Genomic DNA, 13,990 nt, shown 5'->3' on the forward strand with positions numbered 1-13,990 from the left:
GTCTTCGATGGGAGAGTTAGGGGACTGGAGGGATGGTCTTCGATGGGAGAGTTAGGGGACTGGACGGATGGTCTTCGATGGGAGAGTTAGGGGACTGGAGGGATGGTCTTCGATGGGAGAGTTAGGGGACTGGAGGGATGGTCTTCGATGGGAGAGTTAGGGGACTGGAGGGATGGTCTTCGATGGGAGAGTTAGGGGACTAGAGGGATGGTCTTCGATGGGAGAGTTAGGGGACTGGAGGGATGGTCTTCGATGGGAGAGTTAGGGGACTGGAGGGATGGTCTTCGATGGGAGAGTTAGGGGACTAGAGGGATGGTCTTCGATGGGAGAGTTAGGGGACTGGAGGGATGGTCTTCGATGGGAGAGTTAGGGGACTGGAGGGATGGTCTTCGATGGGAGAGTTAGGGGACTGGAGGGATGGTCTTCGATGGGAGAGTTAGGGGACTGGAGGGATGGTCTTCGATGGGAGAGTTAGGGGACTGGAGGGATGGTCTTCGATGGGAGAGTTAGGGGACTGGAGGGATGGGCTTCGATGGGGGAGTTAGGGGACTTGCTTAACCGGGAGCCAATGTCGGTCAGCGAGCACAGGGGTGATGGGTGAGCGGGACTTGGTGCGAGTTAGGTCACGGGGCAGCCAAGTTTTGGATCACCTCCAATTTACGTAGGGCAGAATGTGGGAGGCCAGCCAGGAGTGCTTTGGAATAGTCAAGTCTGGAGGTAACAAAGGCACGGATGAGGGCTTCAGCAGCGGATGAGCTGAGGCAAGGGGCGAAGACAGGCGATGTTACGGAGGTGGGAATGGGCGGTCCCAGTTACGCTGCGGACATGTCGCGGTGGGGTTGGAGGGGAACGTTTTGACGGCCGGGCTCCATGCCGGGGGGGTAGGGGGGGCAAGGGGACGACACACACACACACACACTGTACCTCAGGCAGCCAGCGGTGTTGGTCAGCACCCCCTCCCACTCCACATGTCGCGGCTTGGAGTCCTCGTTGGCCTCCTGCTCCCAGCCCGAGTGCGGGATGATCACCTCATCGCACAGGGCGGGCACGGCATTCTCCACAATCTCCATCTTCACCGCATCGTGCGAGGAGAGGTTCCACAGCGTACCTGGAGCGGCGACAGAGGGGTCCGTCAGAGGGAATGGCCACAGACCCTGCATTCCTCACATGCTCAGCCAAATTCTCCCCCGACCCTTCTTTTTAGGGACACACCGTCAGGGTAATGTAGAGGGAGCCCTACACTGTATCTAACCCGTGCTGTACCTGCCCTGGGAGCACTCGATGCTGACACTGGGTATAAAGTGGGGACACACTGTCAGGGTAATGTAGAGGGAGCCCTACACTGTATCTAACCCGTGCTGTACCTGCCCTGGGAGCACTCGATGCTGACACTGGGTATAAAGTGGGGACACACTGTCAGGGTAATGTAGAGGGAGCCCTACACTGTATCTGACCCGTGCTGTACCTGCCCTGGGAGCACTCGATGCTGACACTGGGTATAAAGTGGGGGACACACTGTCAGGGTAATGTAGAGGGAGCCCTACACTGTATCTAACCCGTGCTGTACCTGCCCTGGGAGCACTCGATGCTGACACTGGGTATAAAGTGGGGACACACTGTCAGGGTAATGTCGGAGTGCTGCACTGTCGGAGGTGCTGTTTTACAAATGGAGCATTGACCTGAGGCGCCTTGTGCCCTCTCAGGTGGATGTAAAAGATCCCATGGCCACTACTGGATGAGCAGGGAGTTCTCCCTGGGGTCCTGGGCCCAATATTGATCAGTGAACATTGATTATCTGGTGATTTATCACATTGCTGATTGTGGGAGCTAGCTGCGCGGAAATTATCTGTCGTCTTCCCTGCATGACAACAGTGACTGCATTTCAAAACTACGTCACTGGTTGGGATTCGCTTTGGGACCTCCGGATGTTGTGAAGGGCACTGCAGAAATTGATTCTCTCCCCACCCCCCCCGGTGTTGCATCTCCTTCCCTTGTTCACCGCCCCATCTCTCTCCTTCCTTCCCTCCCTCCCCCGTCTCTCTGCTTGTCCCTCCCTCTCCCCCCTGCATCTCTCTCCCTCCCTCTCCCGCCCCTCCCCAATCTCTCCCCTTCCCCCCCCCTCCCATCTCTCTCCCCTTCCCCCCCCCTCTCCCCATCACCCCCCCCCCCCCACATCTCTCTGCCTCCCTCTCCCCGCCCCCACATCTCTGCCTCTCTCTCCCTCCCTCTCCCCACCCCCCCCGCATCTCTCTCCCTCCCCCCCCCGCCCCCAGCATCTCTCTCCCTCCCCCACCCCCACATCTCTCTCCCTCCCCACCCCCCCCCAGCATCTCTCTCCCTCCCCCACCCCCACATCTCTCTCCCTCCCCCCCCCGCCCCCAGCATCTCTCTCCCTCCCCCACCCCCACATCTCTCTCCCTCCCCACCCCCCCCCAGCATCTCTCTCCCTCCCCCACCCCCACATCTCTCTCCCTCCCCCCCCCGCCCCCAGCATCTCTCTCCCTCCCCCACCCCCACATCTCTCTCCCTCCCCACCCCCCCCCAGCATCTCTCTCCCTCCCCCACCCCCACATCTCTCTCCCTCCCCCCCCCGCCCCCAGCATCTCTCTCCCTCCCCCACCCCCACATCTCTCTCCCTCCCCCCCCCCAGCATCTCTCTCCCTCCCCCACCCCCACATCTCTCTCCCTCCCCCCCCGCATCTCTCTCTCTCTTCCCCCCCCCCCCCGCATCTCTCTCCCTCCCTCTCCCCCCCCCAATCTCTCCCCTTCCCCCCCTCTTCTCCCCCCCCCCACATCTCTGCCTCCCTCTCTCTCCCCCCCCCGCATCCCTCTCCCTCTCCCCCCCGCATCCCTCTCCCTCCCTCTCCTCCCCACCCTCCATCTCTCTTCCCACCCCCCCCCCCCCACATCTCTCTGCCTCCCTCTCCCCCCCCTCCCCGAACACGCTCTCCCCCCCCCCTCCCCCGAACATACCCGTGATGACCTCGTTGAGGTCCATGTCGCGGGCCTTCCTCAGCAGGCGGACCAGGGAGGGCACGCCGTCGCAGTTCTTGATGGCCTTCTTGTTGTCGGGGTCGCGGCCGTAGGAGATGTCTTGAGGGCCCCGCAGGCCCCGTGGTGGACCTCCTTGCGGGGGTGGTCGAGCAGCTCCACCAGCACGGGGATACCCTTCAGTCGCCGCACTTCGGTCTTCAGCTTGTCGTTGCGGTAGCAGAGGTGCTGGAGGTAGGCCGCCGCGTTGGACTTGACCGCGTCCAGCTTGTAGCTGAGCATGGCGATAACCTCGGGCAGCTCGGGCTGCCGCCAGGCCGCCGGGTCCTTGCGGGCGCTCTGCAGGCTGGCCATGCTGCCTGCCCGCTCCGCCTGCGCCAGGGGAGCCCAGTAGAAGGCGTCGTGCTCCGAGCGCATGTCGTCCGCCAGGGGGTCATCGAAGCTCCGGCTTTTGGGGCGGAGAGAGAGAGAGAGAGACAGAAAGGCAGAGAGACGGCCTTAGGCTTTGGGCTACATCACACCCTCCACATGTCGCTCCCCCCCCCCCCGACCCTTCCCCGGGGAAACACCCCCTCCCCCCGACCCTTCCCCGGGGAACACACCCCTTCCGCCCCCCCACCCCCCGACCCTTCCCTGGGGAACAGCCCCGTCCCCTTCCCCGGGGAACACCCCCCTCCCCTTCCCCGGGGAACCCCCACCCCCACTCCCACCCGACCCTTCCCCGGGGAACACACCCCCTCCTCCCCCCCCTCCCCTTCCCCAGGGAACCCCCACCCCCACTCCCCCCCGACCCTTCCCCGGGAACCCCCACCCCCACCCGACCCTTCCCCGGGGAAACACCCCCTCCCCCCGACCCTTCCCCGGGGAAACACCCCCTCCCCCCGACCCTTCCCCGGGGAAACACCCCCCTCCCCCCGACCCTTCCCCGGGAAACACCCCCTCCCCCCGACCCTTCCCCGGGGAAACACCCCCTCCCCCCGACCCTTCCCCGGGGAAACACCCCCTCCCCCCGACCCTTCCCCGGGAAACACCCCCTCCCCCCGACCCTTCCCGGGGAAACACCCCCTCCCCCCGACCCTTCCCCGGGGAAACACCCCCTCCCCCCGACCCTTCCCCAGGGAAACACCCCCCCCCCCCGACCCTTCCCCAGGGGAAACACCCCCTCCCCCCGACCCTTCCCCGGGGAACACCCCCTCCCCCGACCCTTCCCCAGGGGAACACCCCCTCCCCCCGACCCTTCCCCAGGGGAACCCCCACCCCCACCCCGACCCTTCCCCAGGGGAACCCCCACCCCCACCCGACCCTTCCCCAGGGGAACACCCCCTCCCCCCGACCCTTCCCCAGGGAAACACCCCCGACCCCGACCCTTCCCCGGGGAAACACCCCCGACCCCCGACCCTTCCCCAGGGAAACACCCCTCCCCCCCGACCCTTCCCCAGGGAAACAGGGAAACACCCCCTCCCCCCGACCCTTCCCCAGGGGAACACCCCCTCCCCCGACCCTTCCCCGGGGAAACACCCCCTCCCCCCGACCCTTCCCCAGGGAAACACCCCCTCCCCCCGACCCTTCCCCGGGGAAACACCCCCTCCCCCCGACCCTTCCCCAGGGAAACACCCCCTCCCCCCGACCCTTCCCCAGGGGAAACACCCCCTCCCCCCGACCCTTCCCCAGGGGAAACACCCCCTCCCCCCGACCCTTCCCCAGGGGAAACACCCCCTCCCCCCGACCCTTCCCCGGGGAAACACCCACTCCCCCCGACCCTTCCCCAGGGGAAACACCCCCTCCCCCCGACCCTTCCCCGGGGAAACACCCCCTCCCCCCGACCCTTCCCCGGGGAAACACCCCCTCCCCCCGACCCTTCCCCAGGGGAAACACCCCCTCCCCCCGACCCTTCCCCAGGGGAAACACCCCCTCCCCCCGACCCTTCCCCAGGGAAACACCCCCTCCCCCCGACCCTTCCCCAGGGGAAACACCCCCTCCCCCCGACCCTTCCCCGGGGAAACACCCCCTCCCCCCGACCCTTCCCCAGGGGAAACACCCCCTCCCCCCGACCCTTCCCCAGGGGAAACACCCCCTCCCCCCGACCCTTCCCCGGGGAAACACCCCCTCCCCCGACCCTTCCCCAGGGGAAACACCCCCTCCCCCCGACCCTTCCCCAGGGGAAACACCCCCTCCCCCCGACCCTTCCCCAGGGGAAACACCCCCTCCCCCCGACCCTTCCCCGGGGAAACACCCCTCCCCCCGACCCTTCCCCAGGGGAAACACCCCCTCCCCCCGACCCTTCCCCAGGGGAAACACCCCCTCCCCCCGACCCTTCCCCGGGGAAACACCCCCTCCCCCCGACCCTTCCCCAGGGGAACCCTGCCGCCCCCCGACCCTTCCCCGGGGAAACACCCCCTCCCCCCGACCCTTCCCCGGGGAAACACCCCCTCCCCCCGACCCTTCCCCAGGGGAACCCTGCCGCCCCCCGACCCTTCCCCGGGGAAACACCCCCTCCCCCCGACCCTTCCCCGGGGAAACACCCCCTCCCCCCGACCCTTCCCCGGGAAAACACCCCCTCCCCCCGACCCTTCCCCGGGGGAACACCCAGTCCCCCCGACCCTTCCCCGGGGAAACACCCCCTCCCCCCGACCCTTCCCCAGGGGAACCCTGCCGCCCCCCCACCTCTGACCCTTCCCCGGGGAACCCACTGACCCTTCCCCGGGGAACCCACTGACGGCACGGCTGGTCTACAATGGGAGAGTTAGGGGACTAGAGGGATGTACTAGGGGGAGTGTTTGCTAGTGCTGTTGGGGAGGGGTTAAAGTAATATGGCAGGGGGATGAGAACCTGTGCAGGGAGACAGAGGGAAGTAGAATGCGGGCAGAAGCAAAAGATAGAAAGAAGTAAAAGTAAAAGCGGAGGGCAGAGAAACCCAAGGCAAAAATCAAAAAGGGCCACATTGCAGCAAAATTCTAAAGGGGCAAAGGGTGTTAAAAAGACAAGCCTGAAGGCTCTGTGCCACAATGCGAGGAGTATTCGGAATAAGGTGGAAGAACTAACTGCACAGGCAGCAATTAATGAATGAGATACAATTGGCATCACTCCAGGGTGACCAAGGCTGGGAACTCAACATCCAGGGGTATTCAACATTTAGGTGGTTAAAGAGGAAATTAATGCAATAATAAGGAAGGACATTAGCTTGCATGATGTGGAATCGGTATGGGTGGAGCTACGGAATATCAAAGGGCAGAAAACACTAGTGGGAGTTGTGTACAGACCTCCAAACAGTAGTAGTGAGGTTGGGGACAGCATCAAACAGGAAATTAGGAATGCGTGCAATAAAGGTACAGCAGTAATCATGGGCGACTTTAATCTACATATAGATTGGGCTAACCAAACTGGTCGCAATGCGGTGGAGGATTTCCTGGAGTGTATAAGGGATGGTTTTCGAGACCAATATGTTGAGGAACCAACTAGAGGGTTGGCCATCCTAGACTGGGTGATGTGTAATGAGAAAGGACTAATTAACAATCTTGTTGTGCGAGGCCCCTTGGGGAAGAGTGACCATAATATGGTAGAATTCTTTATTAAGATGGAGAGTGACACAGTTAATTCAGAGACTAGGGTGCTGAACTTGGGTAACTTCGATGGTATGAGACGTGAATTGGCTAGAATAGACTGGCGAGTGATACTTAAAGGGTTGACGGTGGATAGGCAATGGCAAACATTTAAAGATCACATGGATGAACTTCAACAATTGTACAGGCTCGAGGGCTAGATGGCCTACTCCTGTTCCTAATTCTTACATCCCTATCTGGAGTAAAAATAAAATGGGGAAGGTGGCTCAACCGTGGCTAACAAGGGAAATTAAGGATAGTGTTAAATCCAAGGAAGAGGCATATAAATTGGCCAGAAAAAGCAGCAAACCTGAGGACTGGCAGAAATTTAGAATTCAGCAGAGGAGGACAAAGGGGTTAATTAACAGGGGGAAATAGAGTACAAGAGGAAGCTTGCATGGAAGATAAAAACTGACTGCAAAACCTTCTATAAATATGTGAAGAGAAAAAGATTAGTGAAGACAAACGTAGGTCCCTTGCAGTCAGATTCAGGTGAATTTATAATGGGGAACAAAGAAATGGCAGATCAGTTGAACAAATACTTTGGTTCTGTCTTCACGAAGGAAGACACAAATAACCTTCCGGATGTACTAGGGGACCGAGGGTCTAGTGAGGAGGAGGAACTGAAGGATATCCTTATTAGGTGGGAAATTGTGTTAGGGAAATTGATGGGATTGAAGGCCAATAAATCCCCGGGGCCTGATTACTCTGAGATGCCAGAGTACTTAAGTGGCCCCAGAAATAGTGGATGCATTGGTGATCATTTTCCAACAGTCTATCGACTCTGGATCAGTTCCTATGGACTGGAGGGTAGCTAATGTAACATCACTTTTTAATTATTTACCGGTTAGTCTGACATCAGTAGTGGAGAAAATGTTGGAATCAATTATTAAAGATGAAATAGCAGCGCATTTGGAAAGCAGTGACAAGATCGGTCCAAGTCAGCATGGTCTTATGAAAGGGAAATCATGCTTGACAAATCTTCTGGAATTTTTTGAGGATGTAACTAGTAGAGTGGACAAGGGAGAACCAGTGGATGTGGTGTATTTGGACTTTCAAAAGGCTTTTGACAAGGTCCCACACAAGAGATTGGTGTGCAAAATCAAAGGACATGGTATTGGGGGTAATGTACTGACGAGGATAGCAGACAGGAAGCAGAGAGTCGGGGTAAACGGGTCCTTTTCAGAATGGCAGGCAGTGACTAGTGGGGTGCCGCAGGGCTCAGTGCTGGGACCCCAGCTATTTACAATATACATTAATGATTTGGATCAAGGAATAGAGAATGTAATATCTCCAAGTTTGCAGATGACACTAAGCTGGGTGGCGGTGTGAGCTGTGAGGAGGATGCTAAGAGGCTGTAGGGTGACTTGGACAGGTTAGGTGAGTGAACATATGCATGGCAGATGCAGTATAATGTGGATAAATGTGAGGTTATCCATTTTGGGGGCAAAAACAGGAAGGCAGAATATTATCTGAATGGCGGCAGATTAGGAAAAGGGGAGGTGCAACGAGACCTGGGTGTCATGGTTCATCGGTCATTGAAAGTTGGCATGCAGGTACAGCAGGTGGTGAAGAAGGCAAATGGTATGTTGGCCTTCATAGCTGGAGGTTTAGAGTATCGGAGCAGGGAGGTCTTACTGTAGTTATTAGGGCCTTGGTGAGGCCTCACCTGGAATATTGTGTTCAGTTTTGGTCTCCTAATCTGAGGAAGGACGTTCTTGCTATTGAGGGAGTGCAGCGAAGGTTCACCAGACTGATTCCCGGGATGGCTGGACTGACATATGAGGAGAGACTGGATCAACTGGGCCTTTATACATTGGAGTTTACAAGGATGAGGGGGGATCTCATAGAAACATATAAGATTCTGACGGGACTGGACAGGTTAGATGCAGGAAGAATGTTCCCGATGTTGGGGAAGTCTAGAACCAGGGGACACAGTCTAAGGATAAGGGGCAAGCCATTTAGGACTGAGATGAGGAGAAACTTCTTCACTCAGAGTTGTTAACCTGTGGAATTCTCAACCGCAGATAGTTGTTGATGCCAGTTCTTTTGATATATTCAAGAGGGGGTTAGCTATGGCCCTTACGGCTAAAGGGATCAAGGGGTATGGAGAGGAAGCAGGAAGGGGTACTGAGGGAATGATCAACCATGATCACACTGAATGGTGGTGCAGGCTCGAAGGGCTGAATGGCCTACTCCTGCACCTATTTTCTATGTTTCTATCATCGATAGGAGATTTAGGGGACTAGAGGGAAACTGGGTATAAAGTGGGGACACACTGTCAGGGTAATGTAGAGGGAGCCCTGCACTGTATCTAACCCGTGCTGTACCTGCCCTCGGAGCACTCGATGCTGACACTGGGTATAAAGTGGGGACACACTGTCAGGGTAATGTAGAGGGAGCCCTACACTGTATCTAACCCGTGCTGTACCTGCCCTGGGAGCACTCGATGCTGACACTGGGTATAAAGTGGGGGACACACTGTCAGGGTAATGTAGAGGGAGCCCTACACTGTATCTAACCCGTGCTGTACCTGCCCTGGGAGCACTCGATGCTGACACTGGGTATAAAGTGGGGACACACTGTCAGGGTAATGTAGAAGGAGCCCTACACTGTATCTAACCCGTGCTGTACCTGCCCTGGGACCACTCGATGCTGACACTGGGTATAAAGTGGGGACACATTGTCAGGGTAATGTAGAGGGAGCCCTACACTGTATCTAACCCGTGCTGTACCTGCCCTGGGAGCACTCGATGCTGACACTGGGTATAAAGTGGGGACACACTGTCAGGGTAATGTAGAGGGAGCCCTACACTGTATCTAACCCGTGCTGTACCTGCCCTGGGAGCGCTCGATGCTGACACTGGGTATAAAGTGGGGACACATTGTCAGGGTAATGTAGAGGGAGCCCTACACTGTATCTAACCCGTGCTGTACCTGCCCTGGGAGCACTCGATGCTGACACTGGGTATAAAGTGGGGACACACTGTCAGGGTAATGTAGAGGGGGCCCTGCACTGTATCTAACCGGTGCCCTGGGAGCGCTCGATGCTGACACTGGGTACGCACTGTCAGGGGGAGGAGCAGCTCTGCGCCGTGTCTACCTGCGAAGGTACCGGGTGTGGAGTTCGGACGGCGTGGCCGACCTCTTGGCGGTGGAGTAGTCGTGGCCCAGGCCGTAGTCAGGCTCGTCGAATCCCACGCTGCGCTGGTCGTCCTCCAGCCCGTAGGGCTCCGACATGAAGCGCTCGGGGTGCGACTGGTTGAGATTGAAGTTGCTGCCTTGGCGCACCTGGGGCTGGGCCCCGTAGAGGTCGAGGCGGCCCGGACCCCGGTAGCCGTCGGCCACCACCACGCCTGGCTGGTAGCGCTGGTCGATGCGGGCGCCGCGGGAGAGGCTGCCGTAGCCGTCTGGGTCCGGGAGGTAGCCGCGGGGCGGGGCCTGGGGCCGGCCGCCGTAGGCCTCCTGGTAGGAGTAGCCCCGCGGGACGGTGGAGCTGCCCTGTGGCCCCGGGTAGCCCTCGCCGTTGCTGCGGAACTTGCGGTCCAGGGTCTGGCTGTAGCCCCCCTGGAGGGAGGATCCGTCCAGCGAGAGCTGGTCGCTGGGCAGCTCGTGGACCATCCGGGTGGTCACCGTCTTGATGACCTTCTTCACCTGTTCCAAAAAAAAAAAAAGGGACAAGTCCACCATCAGCGGCTGGCCACCATCTTGTTTTTTTTGCCATCCCTTCGTTACCCCAGGAGTGGTTCATTACCCCACCAGCCCGTAATTTGGACTGGTAACATAATAGGAGGAATAGGCCATTCGGCCCCTCAATCCCCCCCCACTCCCTCCCCATCGTCCGCCATCTTGGATTGACTTGCCATCCCATTCTATTCTCATCTCGCCCCCAAACTCCATCTTCACCCCCAAACTCCATCTTCACCCATCCCTCATCGTCCATCTGGACCAAACGAAGAAATAGGAGCAGGGGTCGGCCATTGGGCCCCTCGAGCCTGCTCCGCCAGTCAATGAGATCACGGCTGATCTTCGACCTCAACTCCACTTTCCCGCCCGATCCCCATATCCCTCGATTCCCTGAATGTCCAAAAATCTCTCGATCTCAGCCTTGACGACACTCAAAGACTGAGGCTCCACAGCCCTCTGGGGTAGAGAATTCCAAAGATTCACCTACCCCTGAGTGAAGAAATCCCTCCTCATCTCAGGCCTAAATGGCCGACCCCTAGTGCAGAGATACTGACCCCTGGTTCTAGATTCCCAGCCCAGGGAATCATCCTGCACACATCTATTCCGTCAAGCCCTGTAAAAATTTTATATGTTTCAATGAAATCCTCTCTCTCTCTCTCTCTCTCTCTCTCTCTCTGTCGACCGATCTCTCTCTCTCTCTCTCTCTGGCAACCGATCTCTCTCTCTATGGCGACCGATCGATCTCTCTCTCTCTCTCTCTCTGGCGACTGATCTCTCTCTCTCTCCTCTCTCTCTGGCGACCGATCTCTCTCTCTCTCTCTCTCTATGGCGACTGATCTCTCTCTCTCTCTCTCTCGACTGATCTCTCTCTCTCTGGCGACCGATCTCTCTCTCTCTCTCTCTCTCGACTGATCTCTCTCTCTATGGCGACTGATCTCTCTCTCTCTCTCTCTATGGCGACTGATCTCTCTCTCTCTCGACCGATCTCTCTCTCTCGACTGATCTCTCTCTCTCTCTATGGCGACCGATCTCTCTCTCTCTCTCTCTCTCTCTCTCTATGGCGACCAATCTCTCTCTCTCTCTATGGCGACTGATCTCTCTCTCTCTCTCGACTGATCTCTCTCTCTCTCTCTATGGCGACTGACTCTCTCTCTCTCTCTCTCTATGGCGACTGATTCTCTCTCTCTCTCTCTCTCGACTGATCTCTCTCTCTCTCAAAAGCAACTGATCTCTCTCTCTCTCTCTCTCTCTCTCTATGGCGACCGATCTCTCTCTCTCTCTCTCTATGGCGACTGATCTCTCTCTCTCTCTCTATGGCGACTGATCTCTCTCTCTCTCTCTCTATGGCGACTGATCTCTCTCTCTCTCTCTCTCTCTCTCTCTCTTTGGCGACCGATCTCTCTCTCTCTCTCTCTCTCTCTCTCTATGGCGACTGATCTCTCTCTCTCTCTCTCTCTCGACTGATCTCTCTCTCTCTCTCTCTCTATGGCGACTGATCTCTCTCTCTCTCTATGGCGACCGATCTCTCTCTCTCTCTCTCTCTCTCTCTCTCTCTCTCTCTCTCTCTCTCTGGCGACTGATCTCTCTCTCTCTCTCTCTCTCTATGGCGACCGATCTCTCTCTCTCTCTGGCAACTGATCTCTCTCTCTCTCTCTCTATATATGGCGACTGATCTCTCTCTCTCTCTCTCTCTCTCTCTCTCTCTTTGGCGACCGATCTCTCTCTCTCTCTCTGGCGACCGATCTCTCTCTCTCTCTATGGCGACCGATCTCTCTCTCTCTCTATGGCGATCTCTTTCTCTCTCTCTCTCTCTCTCTCTCTATGGCGATCTCTCTCTATGGCGACCGATCTCTCTCTCTCTCTCTCTCTCTCTCTCTCTATGGCGACCGATCTCTCTCTCTCTCTCTCTATGGCGACTGATCTCTCTCTGTCTCTCTCTGGCGACCGATCTCTCTCTCTCTCTATGGCGACCGATCTCTCTCTCTCTCTCTCTCTCTCTCTCTCTCTCTCTCTATGGCGACCGATCTCTCTCTCTCTCTCTCTCTATGGCGACCGATCTCTCTCTCTCTCTCTCTCTCTCTCTATGGCGACCGATCTCTCTCTCTCTCTCTCTCTCTATGGCGATCAATCTCTCTCTCTCTCTCTCTCTCTATGGCGACTGATCTCTCTCTCTCTCTCCCCCTCTCTCTCTCTCTCTCTCTCTCTCTCTCTCTCTGGCGACCGATCTCGCTCTCTCTCTCTCTCTCTCTCTCTCTCTCTCTCTGGCGACTGATCTCTCTCTCTCTCTCTCTCTATGGCGACTGATCGCTCTCTCTCTCTCTCTCTCTCTATGGCGACTGATCTCTCTCTCTCTCTCTCTCTCTCTCTATGGCGACCGATCTCTCTCTCTCTCTCTCTCTCTGGCGACCGATCTCTCTCTCCCCCTCTCTCTCTCTTTAGCGACCGATCTCTCTCTCCCCCTCTCTCCCTCTCTCTCTCTCTCTCTCTCTCTTTAGCGACCGATCTCTCTCTCTCTCTCTCTCTCTCTCTCTCTCTCTGGCGACTGATCTCTCTCTCTCTCTCTCTCTCTATGGCGACTGATCGCTCTCTCTCTCTCTCTCTCTCTTTCTCGACTGATCTCTCTCTCTCTATGGCGACTGATCTCTCTCTCTCTATGGCGACTGATCTCTCTCTCTCTCTCTCTCTCTCTCTCTCTCGATGGCGACCGATCTCTCTCTCTCTCTCTCTCTGGCGACTGATCTCTCTCTCTCTCTCTCTATGGCGACTGATCTCTCTCTCTCTCTATGGCGACTGATCTCTCTCTCTCTCTCTATGGCGACTGATCTCTCTCTCTCTCTCTCTATGACGACTGATCTCTCTCTCTCACTCTCTCTCTATGGCGACTGATCTCTCTCTCTATGGCGTCTGGTCTCTCTCTCTCTCTCTCTCTGGCGACTGATCTCTCTCTCTCTCTCTCTCTCTCTGGCGACTGATCTCTCTCTCTCTCTCTATGGCGACCGATCTCTCTCTCTCTCTATGGCGACTGATCTCTCTCTCTCTCTGGCGACTGATCTCTCTCTCTCTCTCTCTCTCTCTCTCTATGGCGACCGATCTCTCTCTCTCTCTCTCTATGGCGACCGATCTCTCTCTCTCTCTCTCTCTCTCTCTCTCTATGGCGGGCGACTGATCTCTCTCTCTCTCTGGCCACTGATCTCTCTCTCTCTCTCTCTATGACGACCGATCTCGCTCTCTCTATCTCTCTCTCTCTCTCTCTCTCTCTCTCTCTGGCGACTGATCTCTCTCTGGCGACCGATCTCTCTCTCTCTCTCTCTCTCTGTCGACCGATCTCTCTCTCTCTCTCTCTCTATGGCGACCGATCTCTCTCTCTCTCTCTCTCTCTCTCTATGGCGACCGATCTCTCTCTCTCCCCGCCCCCTTCTGGCGACCGATCTCTCTCTCTCTCTCTCTCTCTCTATGGCGACCGATCTCTCTCTCGCTCTCACTCTCTCTCTATGGCGACCCATCTCTCTCTCTCTCTCTCTCTCTCTATGGCGACCAATCTCTCTCTCTCTCGACTGATCTCTCTCTCTCTCTCTCTCTGGCGACCGATCTCTCTCTCTCTCTATGGCGACCGATCTCTCTCTCTCTCTCTCTCTCTCTCTCTATGGCGACCGATCTCTATCTCTCTCTCTCTATGGCGACCGATCTCTCTCTCTCTCTATGGCGACCGATCT

The 13,990-nt window shown here is 57.4% G+C and overlaps 1 protein-coding gene across 1 annotated transcript in view; it reads right to left on the reverse strand.

Moving 5' to 3' along the window:
- The window catches only part of LOC139273856 (catenin delta-1-like), a 55,284-nt gene extending 45,045 nt beyond the window's left edge, over positions 1-10,239 (reverse strand). Inside the window, 4 exon segments of the mRNA XM_070890931.1 lie at positions 925-1,108; positions 2,974-3,093; positions 3,096-3,439; positions 9,694-10,239. Of these exon segments, the coding sequence (XP_070747032.1) occupies positions 925-1,108; positions 2,974-3,093; positions 3,096-3,439; positions 9,694-10,211 (1,166 nt within the window). The 5' untranslated portion in view covers positions 10,212-10,239.
- Between the last annotated feature and the right edge of the window lie 3,751 nt (positions 10,240-13,990).

Source organism: Pristiophorus japonicus, chromosome 9, assembly GCF_044704955.1.
Source record: "Pristiophorus japonicus isolate sPriJap1 chromosome 9, sPriJap1.hap1, whole genome shotgun sequence".
Classification (NCBI taxonomy): Eukaryota; Metazoa; Chordata; class Chondrichthyes; family Pristiophoridae; genus Pristiophorus; species Pristiophorus japonicus.